At 59.7% G+C, this 15,344-nt stretch overlaps 1 protein-coding gene across 2 annotated transcripts in view; it reads left to right on the forward strand.

Moving 5' to 3' along the window:
• LMX1B (LIM homeobox transcription factor 1 beta) overlaps positions 1-14,341 on the forward strand; it is a 78,629-nt gene extending 64,288 nt beyond the window's left edge. The window contains exons 3-8 of one of the 2 annotated variants that reach the window (XM_032419124.1): positions 8,861-9,093; positions 10,926-11,107; positions 11,310-11,387; positions 11,524-11,590; positions 13,727-13,891; positions 14,184-14,341. In XM_032419124.1, the coding sequence (XP_032275015.1) occupies positions 8,861-9,093; positions 10,926-11,107; positions 11,310-11,387; positions 11,524-11,590; positions 13,727-13,891; positions 14,184-14,341 (883 nt within the window). The remainder of the gene's footprint in view (positions 1-8,860; positions 9,094-10,925; positions 11,108-11,309; positions 11,388-11,523; positions 11,591-13,726; positions 13,892-14,183) is intronic. The other variant, XM_032419125.1, reaches the window with a different exon arrangement.
• Positions 14,342-15,344: the final 1,003 nt, after the last annotated feature.

The following is a 15,344-nucleotide window of genomic DNA, read 5'->3' on the forward strand; positions in this document are numbered from 1 at the left end:
CCCCCCCCCCCCCGCAGAGATTTCAATAAGTCCTCTGACTGTTCTTTCTAAAACCCCTGGCCACCTGCATTGCCCTTCCCCCTCCATTTTTCTTCATCACATTGTCACCAATTGTTACACTCTGTATGCTAGGGATTTAACTTGCCTGTTCCCTCACCCATTAGAATGGAAGCTGGGGGTGAGAGGGTGGGGTTGGGGTTGGGGGTGGGAGGGACTGTCCATTTGCCTCACTGCTCTATCCCCAGCCTCCAGACAGTAGTAGGCACTCCATAAACGTGTATGGAGTCACAGGATGTGTGCCTGCCTGGCCAGGCTGGCCCCTGGACGGTACCCGCGGCTCCCGACTGTGCCCATCCCTCCCTGCCCCTGGCCCGTGACCTCCAGCCCTGGCCACGGGCTCCCGACAGCGCCCCGGGCCGGATCAAAGGGCCTCGGAGACGGCGGCCCCGCACAGCTGGGTCTGCGCGCCCGCAGGAAGCTCCGGGGCAGCCCTCGCTGCAGGCCCGGCCCGCGGAGAGGCCCTGCGAGGCCCGCGCTCCGGAGGCCGCCGGTCCGAGCGCCCGGCCACGCAGCGCATTCCAACCGCGTGATTGACGCGCGCACCGGGGCCCCCGCCTGCGGCTCCCGCCGCCCGCCTGGCCCGCCGCCGCCGCCGCATCAAAGCAGATGTTTGCAGCTGGTTTGAGTTGGATCCCCATCAACAGGCCCCTTTTTGTCTCAAAATAAAAAACAGCTACGCCCGGAATGATAAGGACGCGGCAGGCACGTGGGGGAGATGTCAACGAGTCGGGGAGGGAGGAGGCCAGGCAGCTCCCTCTGCCTGCTCTCACCCCATCAGCTCCTCCAAGTGACAGGCAAACTCTAGCAGGAGCAGCTGGGCCCCCAGGAGTGTCTAGGGTCCTGTCCCCTGGGCCCCTGTGAACTCCAGCTCATCACTCGACCACATCATCACAGAAAGCCCAGCCCTAGACCGTAATATGTTGGCCACCGTTTGGAGCGCTAACAGTGTAGGAGCCCGCCCTAAGTGCTCTGCGACCATGCCATCCTGGGATGCTCGCCACCAGCCTATGAAAGCTAAACATATCACAGTGAACACCTGTAAGGTGGGGATGGCACTCCTTGCCCCAAGGTCAGTTAGTGAGAGGCAGAGCTGGGATGCAGACTGTTTACACCATTCTTTTTTTTTTTTTTTTTAAGATTTTATTTATTCATTTGAGAGAGAGAGACAAGCAAGGGGAGAGGCAGAGGGAGAGGGAGAAGCAGACTCCCCGCCGAGCAGGGAGCCTGATGTGGGACTCATCCCAGGACCCTGGGATCATGACCTGAGCCGAAGGCAGATGCTTAACCATCTGAGCCACCCAGGTGCCCCTACACCATTCTTTCTGACTCCAGAACCAGCTTCTTAATTATCTGTCATGTCACCTTTCCCAGGAAGTCCCCAGCTCTCTTCCAGATTGACTGTCATGATTTTCTGTGCCCCCCCAGGTGTAGCCTGTCAAAGCACACGTCATGCTATGCCAGGCCCCATGGGACCAGATTTGGCCCCACTCTGTCCCTCAAGCATCTTGCACAAGCCTGTTTGGGAGTCAGTCTCCATGGGTATTTGCTGGGTGAGCAGGAGAAGGTAGAGCCAGAGGGATGGAGGGCTGCGGTTCCCTCCCCGTGGAGGGAATGTGTCCAAGGACTGTGGGACTTGGGCCCAGAGAGACCCTAAAGGAAGCCAGGAGCAAATCTGCCTGGTCCCCAGTATGGCCTGGGCAAGGATCTGACGGAAATCTGTGCCTCAGAGGCACAGCCAGACCCCATGATGTGATCGGGGGCTTCACATCATGAAGTTGGAGGTGAGGAGAGACGGTTCCAGAGCCTGTGTCCCGGCACGATGGTGAGACTCAGACTGGGGACGGAGTGGGTTGTGCACCTGGCAGGATGCCCTCTGTGCCTGGCACTGGGCTAGACCCTCTCACACAGGTGAAAACTCAACGGGTTCTCAGTCACCAGGTGAGGGAAGATCAGCACCCCCTTTTTACAGAAGAGGAAACTGAGGCTCAAGAAAAGGATGTGAGGGGTGCCTGGGTGGCTTGGTTGAGCGTCCAACTCTTGATTTTGGCTCAGGTCATGATCTCAGGGTCCTGGGATCGAGCCCCACGTCGGGCTCTGGGCTCATCGGGGAGTCTGCTTGAGATTCTCTCTCTATCTCTCTCAAATAAATAAATAAACCTTAAAAAGGGGGGGAGGGATGTGAATGACCCAGGGCCACATAGCTGGTGCTGGAGATGTGGAAAGTGCACCTGTAAGCCCAGGGGGCTGACAAAAAGCTCTTGATGAGCAGGAGAAGGGACAGAGGATGGATTGGTTCACCTTGATCCAGGTGTCCAGGCCTGACCCAATCACCTGTGGCCAGGGGAATCGCTGAGTACCAACGTGGCCCTCCCACCCCGGGGGCTTTCCCTGTGTACTAGAGATGAGAGTGCAGTTGGAGCCCAGCCCGACAGGAGGTGTGTAAAGAACTTAAGCGAGATACAAGTTAGGAATTGGCCTCCGGGTTGTATCTCCGTGAAGGGGGCCGTGGGCCAAGAGCGGTGAGTTCATTTATCTTGCTACCTGGTGGCCTTCTTAAACTCCTAGAAGCAGAGCGGCCGATGTTCTCTTGTCCTACCTGGCTGCCTATTTCATTTCTCACATGTTATTCACTCATTCATTGGACACTCACTGGTCACCTCCTCAATGCCAGAATCCAGCGTGGGCGGGGTGTGTGTGAATCAGACCCAGTTTCTGATTTCTAGGTCAGTGAGGGCTTCAGACACACAAATATCTGGGTCTCAGGGAAGGCTTCACGGAGGAGGTTACCCTTGAATTGGGTCTTAAAGGATGAAGTCCAACAAGAAGCAAAAGAAAGGGGGTGAGAAGACAGGCAGGTGGAATTTTAAGTGTTAACGGGGCAGGAAGGGCTGGCTGTTTTCAGGGAGCAGTGAGAGGCCTAGCGGCTGGAGCAGAGGGTCTGAGACCGGGTGTGTCAGCGCTGGAGTAAGCCCTTGAGTGCCATGATGAGGTCTTTGGGCTTATCCTGAAAGTGGTGGGCACTCTTGGACTGAGGCCCTGGTGAGGGGCTACATGAACTGTAAGATGCAGCCATGGGCTATGGGAATGGCAGTACAGTGAGGAGGGAACAGAGGAGCTTCCACTCAGCGAGGATGGGGAACAGGTGCCAATAGTCTTGAAAAGATGATGACAGCAATCATGGTGCCTACTTACTAAGCCTGCCTCGTGGTGCCCAGCCATTATCCCCACTGAACAGAGGGGGCCACTGAGGCTCAGAGAGAAGGGACCTGTGTATTGTTCCTGTGCTAGGAAGGGACAGAGCCACGATTCCAAGCCTAGTGCATGCTTATGGACTCAAAAACCCACAGGGAGAGGGGGAGGGTCCCCAGGATGTTAGGAAGCCAATTTTATTGGAGGTAAAAGAATCAGACATAGAGGGGCGCCTGGGTGGCTCAGTCGGTTAAGCGTCTGCCTTCAGCTCCGGTCATGTCAGGGTCCTGGGATCGAGCCCCATATCAGGCTCTCTGCTTGGAGGGGAGTCTGCCTCTCCCTCTCTCTCTGATCCTCCTCCACTTGTGCTCTATCTCTGTCTGTCTCAAATAAATAAGTAAAATCTTTAAAAAAAAAAAAAAAGAATCAGACGTAAGCATTACCTGTCTGCAGTTGTCAGTGGTTTAAGAGAAATTAATCAGATTTGTAATCCATGTTCAAATGCTCCAGAAAAAATTGGTTTTCAGTTTTGTTTATTAGCTTTATGAGTTTAATAAATTGAGCATTAAACAAATAAACCAATAAAAACTCAGAGGAGACAGAGATGTGTTCTCATAGCTGGGGACTCTTCACGGGAAGGACATCCTTAAAAAGGGACTTTCTTACTCCAGAATCACAGATGATCCTGGGGGAGGGAGGATGGGTTTGTGACGGGGAGATGTTGTTTGGTTTAAGAAAAACCCACTCAGCTACACCTGCTGGGTGTTGGGCTTATGCTGAGCAATCAGAAATTGGGCGTTCAGAGCCTTGAGGGCAGACAGACCTGGGCATGGTACCCCCAGCAAACGACAGGGGTGATTGGTGGGCAGAGAAATATTTGGATGCACAGAGCAGGGAGAGGGTATATGGTGGTGCTGCCATGTGACCTTGAACCTGCCCTCTGCACTTTGGTGTCCTCATCTGTAAAATGAGAATGGAAACAGTGTCTTCCATTTAGGGTTCTTTGAGGACTTAATGAGGTGATGCAAGTGATGATAATTGAGCTCAGTAACATTAGTGAGACAGACACACAGAGAATTGAGCCAGGAATGCTTTGTCTAGCTCAGGCCAGACAGAAGCTAGAAGGACCCAGAACCCAGGGTGGTCGTGAGGGGGACGCTTGGTTGGGACCGGTAAACCTGGTGTCACTCCTGCGCCCAAGAGTGACGGAGACCCCAGTGAGGGTGACCTAGAAGGGCAATAAGAGAAGAGAAAGGCAGCTCCGTGGGGTGCCTTCTCCATGCCCGGCACAGTGTCAAGGGCTTTGCATGCAGAAGGCCCTTCCAACAACCCTGTAGGAAGGTACCACCAGTCCCATTTCATAGATGAAGAAACTGAGGCTCAGAGAGGTTAAATGGCTTGACCAAAGTCACACAGGGACAAAGTTATGGACTCAGGATGGAACCCTGGGCTGCCAGTTCCAGCATCCCCTACACACTGCTCTCCTGCAGGTGGCACTGCCATCCCGGGGCAGGTGGTGGGTGCTCCCGCCAGACCAGGCTGGGGGTGGGTACCCACCTGCCCTACCTCACAGGTGGAATAGGCTGTATTGGTTGGTTCAGCGTTCATTGCACAAACATTTGCCGCTCACCTTCGTGTGTCTGGGACCTTGTGCTCAGCTTCGAAGATAGAGGTGGAAGATAGAGGAAGAAGAGGGAAAAGTGGACCTGGAAACAGGGAAAGTGGATTCCTTCGGATAAATACCATAATGGAAAGGAGATGTGAGGATGGGGAACTCAGCGAGGAAGACATCTAAGATTGGAGAGGAGAAGGGGGGGCTTCCTGGAGGAAGGGATATCCAAGCTGAATCCTTCAGAATAAGCAGGTGTTTGGCTGTCAAAGGTTGAGGGTGGGAGGAATGGTGTTCTAGACATTAGGGACAGCAGGAGGAAAGGCTTGGTGGTTTACATGGAGATGGGGGGAAGGTTGCTGGCAAGCCTGTATGCCTGTGGTGTGGTCATGAAGCTGCCCTCTGGATCTGGAGCTCTTGGAGGAGCTGGACCATGGGATTGGCACCGAGAGGTGCCAGGCAGCTGGAGGGGAAGCCACAGGGGGCTTCTCACCCCACCATCCCTCGACCCCAAGTGTGGGAAGCAGAAACACATCCATCTGGAACGCCCAGCACAATTCTGGGGAGTGGGGACTACTGTCCCCATCTTATAGATGAGGACACAGACTCAGACTTGCCCAAGGTCACAGAGCCAGTGAGTGGCTGAGTCAGGATTGAGATCATGACCTGGGCTCCAAATCCAGTGCCTTGGATGCTGGCAGGGCCTTTCGCATCAGGCTCCAGGGCCCCTGCGGGGCAGGAAGGCTTGGAGCTCCCCAGCCTGAGCAACTTTGTCTCTGGTCAGTATTTGCAGCTTCTGTGCAGCATTCCTGGAGAGGCCCACTCCTGGCCTCAAAAGGCCTGCCCAGCTCACTGACCTCTCCCTCTGTGCTCACTGCTTTACACTGACAACTCACTGCCTCTTCACATGGAGAAGCAGGCAGTGTTATCGAGCCCATTATACAGATAAGTAAGCTGAGGCTCAGAGAGAGGAAATTACTTGTCCAGTCACTAGCCAGGGAGTGGTGGAACCAGGCATTGAACTCAAGCCCATCCAGTCCCAGTGCCACTCCCCGTGGCTGGGCCTGCTTCTCAGTGTCCGGTTCCACAAGCCCTTCTCGATGGGAGGGGTTGAGGGAGGGAGGGGGGCTGGCAGAGAGGAGGGGACCCTGCTGGCACCCCCAAGCCCCTCCCACACGTGCGCTCGTCGCGCTCACCCCGGCTCCATAGACAAAGGCAGCTCCGTAATTGGGAGTGAGTATTTCATGCATCCCCCCCCCCGATGTTTTATTGGGTGGAGAGATGCTTGGAGACTAAGCGGATGGCACATTCCGTTTATAAAGTGTGCGCAGTTTGTTTTATATCCCGAGTTTTTGCAATCTAGATAATAGATGACGCCCCGAGTGGCTGGCACTGCCTCCGTAATGGCGGCACCGAGCCTTTGGAGAAGTATTAATAATAGATTGTGTTGATGAGTTTGGAGAAAGTAGCAATCGACCCCCTGCTGCCAAGGCATTAGCACGGCTGTTCCGAATGCAGCCTGCATGGTGGCGGGTGCCTGCAAATGCGGGTCACCCCTCCTGCTGCCCCCCTCCCCTACCTAAGAGAGCGTCCTCTCCAGGAGCCGCCCCGAGGTGCGCTGACCCCGGCCTGGGCCCCTGGCCCCGCCAAGCTGGCACAGAGATCAGCCAGTGCCTGCTTGTTCATGGGCCACTGAGGCCGGGCTGCAGACCTTAGCGTGGCACCTAGATCAGGAGGTAGGAGTGTGGGGAGGGGACAAAGGGGCGGGGGCGGGGGGGGGTGGCGGGTAGAGAAGGCAGAAGCATCCTCCGTGTCAGAGCATCAAGTTCTGGAAACCTGGCTCCTTCCCAGCCCCTTGGCAGAGCTGGACAGACAGCCAGATTCCTAGGGGCCTCTGCCAAAGGCTGCTGTGGACAGTTGGGTAGGTTGTACCTTGAACAAAGTTATCTAGCCCAAGGGCCATATCGGGGCTGAAATCCAGCTCATGTTACCCTTGCAAAGCCATGCACTATTTGGGCAATAGCAGGGTCCAGCTGACAGCCGGCCTGAGCCTCAGCCTGCCCCAAGCCTTCACTCACCTGCTTTGCAAACACTCACCAAGGTCTTTTTGGGGATCAGGTAGAGTCAGGCCCTGCCTTGTGGAACCCCTGCAGAATTGGAAGCTGACGGGCATGTGCTGTCACTGATGTGATGCTTATGTACCAAGGTACAGGCTCAGCATCATCGAATCCTGACAACGGCCCTTTGCGGGAGGTCCTGTTGACATCCCCATTTCACAGTAGAGGAGACTGAGGCCTGAGGGAAGCTCAGGTGAGCATACAGGAGGCCACTTCCCCCTGATTGGGGCGACAAAGAAGGCTTCCCAGAGGAGGTGGCATTAGAGTTGGGCACTGCAGGATGAGTAGGAGCCTGCTCGTTAGATAGAGGCGGATGGCAGGGGTTGCTGGGGATGCCCCCAATTTGAGCGCCCTGGCCGGTGCCAGGGCAGCAGGCAGAGCTCAGATCGGCCCTGTCCACCGCGCCCCACTAGCTTGTCGTGGGCGGCGCTGATGGCAGCCCCGGGAAGGGAGGCAGGCCGAGTGCCTTGCATTTATGGCCATTTCTGTTCCAGAACCGATTAGTAGAGAATTGCAGCTGTAATCTGTGCCTGTGATGGCGGGCCATAAAGAGGGATGGGATGCGCACAGCGCTCCCAAGGTGGCGCCCGCAGACGTGGCCCAGGGACGTGGGGAATGAAAAATGGTTTTAATTCCCTCCCAGCAGCAATAATTTGATTCTTCATAAATTTTTCCATCAAAGTGTTGTTGAGGCTGAGTTCCCACAGAGCAGGGCACGTGACTGGGAGGGGGGAGCCAGGAGGAGCGGTCAGTAGGTGAGGGCAGAGGAGGGGCCACGGTGCTCAGACCCTTCTGCACACACGCTCGCTGGAGGCGGGGAGACCCCCGCCAGGCTTTGTCTCCAGAGATGGAAGATGGATCCGGTTTGTCGTGCAGGGGGCTGGAGCAGGCCCACGCTCCGAGTCGGCCCAATCACTTACTACCACGTGACCCCGAGCAAGTAACTTCACCTCTCGGCACCTCAGTTTCCTTATCTCTAAGATGGGGTTAACGTTCATCCCTGTCTCATCGGGTCGTTGCAAGGATTAAATGCACTTCTGCCTGCAGAGTGCTTAGAGCCGCGCCTGGCTCACTGTCCGTGCTCAGGAAATGTCTGTGCTTGGTAAAGATACTTAAGCCGAAATGAGGGATAAGTAGAGGTTAGCCCAGCCACGGGGCAGAAAAAGAACATGCTGAAGGGCCAGTGGGAAGGTGCTCTGGAGAAACCACAGGCTGTTCCATCGGGCCACAGCCTTCGGGAGCAAAGACAGTAAGGGTGTGAAGAGCCTTGAGGCACCAGGGAGTCATGGAAGAGTCTGGAGCAGGGGAGCAGTGTGAGCAGAGGTGTGTTTTAGACAGCTTCCTCTGGCTCTCATCCTGGAGGGTGAACTGAAGGGTTAGAGGGGCCAGGAGCCCAGGAAGGGGACTGGGGCAGGCGCTCAGGCAGGAGAGGAGCAGCCCAGCCTGGGTGGTGGGCTGGACAGGGCTCAGGATTGCTTGGGTGGGTGGGGGGGAGCAGAGAGGAGGTGGAGCAGGTCCTGGAGTGAGGGGAGATGGGACCAGGGGGTCGCCGGCCCTTCTCAGCCCCAGAACCCACCTGGCTTTTGGGGAAGGTTGAGGCTGACCTTGTGTTCTGCCCTCTAGTGGCCACGGTGTCTCTGAGCAGGAAGGGCCCTGAGCTGCTACACCCAGGAGAGGGCACCTCTGGGCAGGATGCCCAGCACCCACTCTTGGGCCACCAGGGCCCTGGGGCACCAGAAGAGTAGGGCCAGGGGCCCTCCCACAGTCTGGCTCTGCGCCCAGGGTGGGCCTCTCCTACCTGGGGCGGAAGGTCAGGGTGGCAGGAGGGAGAGGCCCTTGGTGGACCCCCGAGCCGAGCCAATGCGCCCACCCTGTGCACCTGCAGGCTCTTCGCAGCCAAGTGCAGCGGCTGCATGGAGAAGATCGCCCCCACGGAGTTCGTGATGCGGGCGCTGGAATGTGTGTACCACCTGGGCTGCTTCTGCTGCTGCGTGTGTGAGCGGCAGCTACGCAAGGGCGACGAGTTTGTGCTCAAGGAGGGCCAGCTGCTGTGCAAGGGCGACTACGAGAAGGAGAAGGACCTGCTCAGCTCCGTGAGTCCCGACGAGTCCGACTCTGGTGAGCCATGACTGGAGCTGGGGGGCAGCTGGGGGGCGGGGAGGGGGCCCTGCCGGAGAAGCCCAATCCTGACCCCAGGACCTGAGCTACGTCCAGACGTCCGACGCCCATGGCCCTGATGTGTTCACACGCACGTGTGCAGGGGCACATGGACACCGATGTGTGTGCACGCCCCCAGGCACACAAATGCTCGTGCGGACGCTACCACTGAGCACGCACGCTCACGCACCAGTGTACGTGCATGGGACCACAGATGTACCACGAGCACGCACGATGGGTGTGTGGGTACCCATGCCCAGCAGCACACATGCACGGACACAGGTACATCTGTAGACGTGTGCTGAGATGCCCACGCACGCACGAACCCACACCCAGGAACACACACGTGCGCGTACACTTAAACACACATACCTGTGCACACGTGACCCAGCTCACACATCACACGTGCACTGAGCAGCTATGCACGTGGCCACACACGTTTATCCACATGCTCACATGCACTGCGGTTTAGACACATGCGCACACACGCGTCCCTCGCCCTCCCTTCGCCTTGCTGTGGCCCCCTCCGGAGCACGGCCCCCCAGCTGTCTCTGCCTGCCCCAGGTCTGCAGGCTGCTGGTGGCCAAGAGGCAAGGCCCTGACACATTCTTCAGCAGCCTGAGCTCTTCCGTTTCCCGGCTGGGTGGGGGGGACCGGAGCCTTCTGCGGTGGAGGCAAAGACCCCCTTTTCCAGGATGAAGGCACCTCTCTACTCTGCTCCAGCCCCCAAAAGGACTGTGCCAGCTTAGAGCCCTCCTGGCAGAAGGGCGGGTACAGCTAGGAATGAGTCTTAGAAGGGAAAAGCCAGGGAGAAGGCTGGGGCCCTGTCATTCCCAGATAGTGGGGAATACTGGAGCAGAGGGCTTGGAGAGGAGATGCGCTGGTCTTCTGAGCCCTTTGGGGTAACCTAGAGCCCGCAGTCACAGGACCTGCCCATCTGGAAGAGCTTTGTCACTGTCGGGGCCCTTGGAGGAAGCAGTGAGCTCCCCATCTGTCTGTCCCTCTGTCCGCCCACGGGCCAGGGCACCGTGGTGGCTGCCTGGACTCATATGGCAGGGCAGACGCTGGCCAGGTGCCACTGGCCCATTCATAGCAGGGGGCGGGGGTCTTGGAGGGAGGAGACCCACCCCCGGGGCTCTGAGGAAGATGGGCCTGGGGAAAGGAGACCAGTTCAGACTTGGGGGCAGCGGGAGGTGCACGGTGTCTGCCTGGGGCCGGCATCTGTGAGACCCACAATTCTGGGGCGTGAAAGTGGCCGTGTGGGCACGGTGGGCGTGGGTGTGTCTGCGGGGGAATACACGTGCTTCTGCGTCGTGTGTGTGCGCTCGCGCGCGTGTGTGTGTTCAGGTGTGTGCTTGCCTGTATGTCCCCACCTGCGAGCATGCACCTGTGTGTGTGTGAATATGTGTGTGAGCTGCGTGTGCCCAGTCCCATGCGGGCCCATGTGCAGTGCGCACGTGCAGATGTCAGTGGTCGAGTGCGTAACTGTGTGTGGCGTGCGTGCCGTCGTCACGTATGATGGGTATGAGGACGTCTCGGGGTATGTCTTTGCCCGACAGTTCTTAGTCCCTGGAAGCTTCCAAGAAAGAAGGCTCCCTGGAGTCTCCTCGCTGGGTCACGGGACCCACTGGCACTGGGCTGGCACAGTGGGAACCAGTTTTCTCAAAGGCTGACATGCTGCCCTGGGGTCTCCAGAGTGCCGGCGGCTGGTGTTGGCAGGAGGTGATGGGATCCCGCCAGGCAACAGATGGCCTCAGGGTACAAGACTGATGGGCTGGGTGTGTCCCCCACAGTGAAGAGCGAGGACGAGGACGGGGACATGAAGCCGGCCAAGGGACAGGGCAGCCAGAGTAAAGGCAGTGGGGACGACGGGAAGGACCCCCGGAGGCCCAAGCGACCCCGGACCATCCTCACTACGCAGCAACGAAGAGCCTTCAAGGCCTCCTTTGAGGTGTCCTCCAAGCCCTGCCGCAAGGTGAGGGGCCGCGGGGCTGGGGCGGGGCTGACACCCCACACCCGCCGTCTTCCCAGACAATGCCCCCCCACTCTTGCTGGGGACGGGGACATCCCTCCACCTCCCGCCCCCCATCCCTCAGTCCCCCCAAACCACCGCCTCCCTGGCCTGCTGCCCCCCCTCCCCCCGCCCCCGGCCTGATCCGTGTCCCTCCACCGGGCAGGTCCGAGAGACGCTGGCGGCAGAGACGGGCCTCAGCGTGCGTGTGGTCCAGGTCTGGTTTCAGAACCAAAGAGCCAAGGTGAGAGGCCACCTGTCACCCCCGCTGGGCAGGGCTGGGGGGGAGGATGTGTGCAGGCAGAAGCCAGGGTCCTGCGGGAGGGGCCGGGGCCGACCGGGGCAGGGAGGCGGGACTGGCACGACCCGTGTCCCCGCAGATGAAGAAGTTGGCGCGGCGGCACCAGCAGCAGCAGGAGCAGCAGAACTCGCAGCGGCTGGGCCAAGGTGAGCCGGGCCAGGGCAGCGGGGCCCCGGCGCAGCCTCTGGACACACCCCCCCCACCCCCGGGCCCCGGGCCCCTTCCACGGGGCCGTCAGGGCGCTGGGAGCTGCCGGGATGGAGAGAGGCGGCGGGGACCACGGGTGGGGCCCGGGAGGAGAGATGGCGGCGTGGGCTGCCCAGAGGGGTGGCAGAATTTTCGCCCCTGGGGCGCCTGGCTGGCTCAGCGGAGCGTGCGACTCTTGATCTCAGCGTCAGGAGTTCAAGCCCCGCGTTTGGCATAGAGCTTACTTAGAAAACAAAAACAAAAGCACCTGCAACCGTCTCCCACCCTCAGGGTGTGTTAGGCACGGTTGTCACCAGTGGCCATGCTCCGCCTCGGAATGCCCACCTATTCCGGAGGGGAAGGGCATTGTCACAGCCCATTTCACAGCCAAGGAGGCTGAGACTCAGACCAGAGGACTTACTGGGATCCCTCAGCTAGTAAGGGGCAAAGCTGGCCTCGGCCCCACGTGTGGCGCCCCAAGCCTGTGGTTTTAACATGACCATACATACACCCCACTGCCCACGATAGAATTCAGCAGAAATCTCCAGAGAGTCTCTGCAGGGTGTTGCGGAGTTCAGGGTGGGCTCCTGCTGCGTGGTAAGGAGACAGTTTGAGGGGCGGCAGCCAGGCCCCCGAACACTGGGCTTTGCCAAAATCCTGTTACCACTTCTTGGGCCGGGGTTAGGGGGAGGCTGGCTTCCCAAGTCCCGTGGGGACATTGAGCCTTAAAGGGAGGGCACAGGGAGCTTCTTGGGACTGCCCAAGAGGAGTGGGGGCCCCAGGGCTGCCTGTTCCCAGGTGAGACGGGGGCTCCGGGGCAGGTGCCAGGGCACTGATGGGCAGCCCCTTCTACTCAGGGCTCAGGGCCAGGCCCGTGTGCCTGGCTGCACCTGAGCCTTGGAGTCCAGTTCTTTCCTCTGCCCCCGCTGTCCCCTTCTCCTAAGACAGCCTGGCCTCCTGTGTCTGGTCTCCCAGCTACCTCCCGTGTTCCCAGCTGCCTCTGAGAATGTTCCACAGTCCCCCTTGAGCTCATCACAGCCCTTACAGTACTCCACACACCAGCCCCTGCTACCACGTTCACACAACACCCTCTGCTCCTCCCCACCCCCTCTCAGCAAATGGCACCCCGCCCCCCCAGTGCCCACACCAGGAACCTGGGAGTCACCTCTGACCCTTCCTGTCCTCCATTCACTGTATCTGCTCAGTTGCCAAGTAGGGCAGTGGTTGCTGCTCCTGTGTCCTTCATGCCCCTCCCAGGAGTTGTCATTCCCACACCCACCATCATAGGGACCCCAGCCCCTCCCTCAATTTCCTCAGTGGTCCCTGCCTTCAGCCTCCACCCTGCCAGCCTTTCTCCACAGCCTCTCCCTGGCTAAGACCCTCTGGAGACTTCCTACAGCCTCAGGGAGAACCACACTGAGCTCAGGCCCCCCAGAGGACCATCTTCCTCCCCACCCCTGGCCATCTCTCATCCTCACACTATAGCCCCATGCACGGGGCTCCCTGCTCCCACTGGCTAGTTTCTCCCCTCTCTGCCTTTGCTGCCTGCGGCAGGGCATGCCTGCCCCCTGACATGGTTGAACCCCTGCTGATTCTTTAAGTGACATGGAGTCAGGGGGTCCCTTCCTCCAGGAAGCCTTCCCTGAGCCTCTTTGGCCTGGGCCCCATCTTGATGCTCCCAGATGCAGGGAGCTCACTGCACCCACATGTTGAATCGTTACTGCCCGCTTAGTGTCTGTGTCCCCCAGGCAGTGAACTTCTGGAGGGCAGGGCCACTGGAGGAAGGGAGGAGGTGGGGAGGGGAGGTCTCTGGCTTTCGATAAACTGATTCCTGAAGAGGAGCTGGAGGGTGTGTCTGGGGAGAGGGGCCAGGGGTCAGATACCTGGGTTCAGTGGCCCTGAATCACGGTAGGCAACCTGGGGAAGTCCAGAGGAGGTCAGAGTCAGGGGGACTGCAGTGGGCCCCGTGGCCTAGGGCGTCACGTGGGAGGTCAGTGGGAACTCCTGAGGTACGTCTGGGAGGGCTCCCCGGGGGCGGGGTGGGCTCCAGGACAGGGTGGACAGGGCCGGTCAGTGAAGGTGTGCTCTGTCCCCAGAGGTCCTGTCGAGTCGCATGGAGGGCATGATGGCCTCCTACACGCCGCTGGCCCCACCGCAACAGCAGATCGTGGCCATGGAGCAGAGTCCCTACGGCAGCAGCGACCCCTTCCAGCAGGGCCTCACGCCGCCCCAAATGCCAGGTGACCACATGAACCCCTATGGTAAGCCGCCCCGCCCCCTGCGCACCCCAGCACCGCCCCCGCCCGCTGCCTGACCCGGCAGGCCTGGGGCCAGGACGGCCACATCCCGCCCCAGGGCCCAGGCAGGCCCCGCCCACACAGCCCTGCTGCCGCCCGACGAGGCCCCGCCCGCCGCGCTCAGCAGCTCTGGCCCCCGCTGCCGCCGCAGGTCATCCCGTCCCTCCTCACCTCTGGCCACACAGCCCGAAGGGCTGACAGCCCCGCCCCCGGAGCTCCCGCCCGCCCTGGCTCCTGACACCCCCTCTGCCCTCAGGGAACGACTCCATCTTCCACGACATCGACAGCGATACCTCCTTAACCAGCCTCAGTGACTGCTTCCTGGGCTCCTCGGATGTGGGCTCCCTGCAGGCACGTGTGGGGAACCCCATCGACCGGCTCTACTCCATGCAGAGTTCCTACTTCGCCTCCTGAGAGCCAGCCGGCCGCATGGACGCTTGCGCCAGGGTCCTGGGGTGGGCCTGCGGCCGCCGCGGCCACCCCACCGCCCACACAGACTACACACAGCCATACGGTGCCCTTGCCCTGGGCCAGCCGGGCAGGCAGATGGGCGCAGCCTGGGCAGGGCCGCGTCCTGCCCACAGAGACCGTGTCACCCCAGGGACCCAGAGTCTCGGAAAGCCACTCGCCTCCCAGCCCCACCTCGGCCTGCATCGCCTCCTTCTCCCTACCCATCTCTTTTTTGGGAAGCTTAAATTCTCTCTATTTTTTTAAACGTCCTCTCTGTGTCCAGCCAACCTCCAGGGGCCAGGTCTAGGCCCAGGCAGGCACCTCCCCCCGCCGGCATGCCCCAAGGCGATGATGATGTGTGCCGTGCCTGTTACCTTTGAGGAGCTGGTGCCCAGCTTCCCCATCTCCGCCAGCCTGGGTTCTCCCGTCCCAGTCCAAACCTGGAACAGAAGTGGGGAAGAGTCCGGCAGGTGTGCCAAGCCCACCTCGGCTCTGCCCTGAGGGGGAGTCCCTGGGGGGGGCAGACTGAGCCTCACTTGCAAACGCACGCACACTCCAAGGCACACCCATGCGGATAAGCACACAGGTACACAGACAAGCTAAAGAGACACAGAGGTGCTCTGTGGGCCAGCCCTGCCACGTCAGGAAGGGGAAAGAGGCCAGAGCGGGCCAGGGACCCCCTCTTCTTACAGCAATAGGGGAGAAGGAAGGAGGGGAGGGGAGGGAGGGGAGAGTTTGGGGCTTGAAACACATGGACCCAGATGTATCCTAGCCTCAGCCTAAACGGACCTGCCTGAGCAGGCAGGGCAGAGACAGAGCCCCCAGAACCAGGTAGGACAAATGGCAGAACCTCCAGGGGGAAAGGGACCTTCCCAAGTCACCCATGTGGCACATCATCTGAAGTTTGGCCCCCTCTGCCTCGCACACCTCCAGCGGCGAGGAGCCCGCTGCTTCATCGGGCCCCAGG

Source organism: Phoca vitulina, unplaced genomic scaffold (genome assembly GCF_004348235.1).
Source record: "Phoca vitulina isolate PV1807 unplaced genomic scaffold, GSC_HSeal_1.0 scaffold21, whole genome shotgun sequence".
In the NCBI taxonomy this organism is placed as follows: domain Eukaryota; kingdom Metazoa; phylum Chordata; class Mammalia; order Carnivora; family Phocidae; genus Phoca; species Phoca vitulina.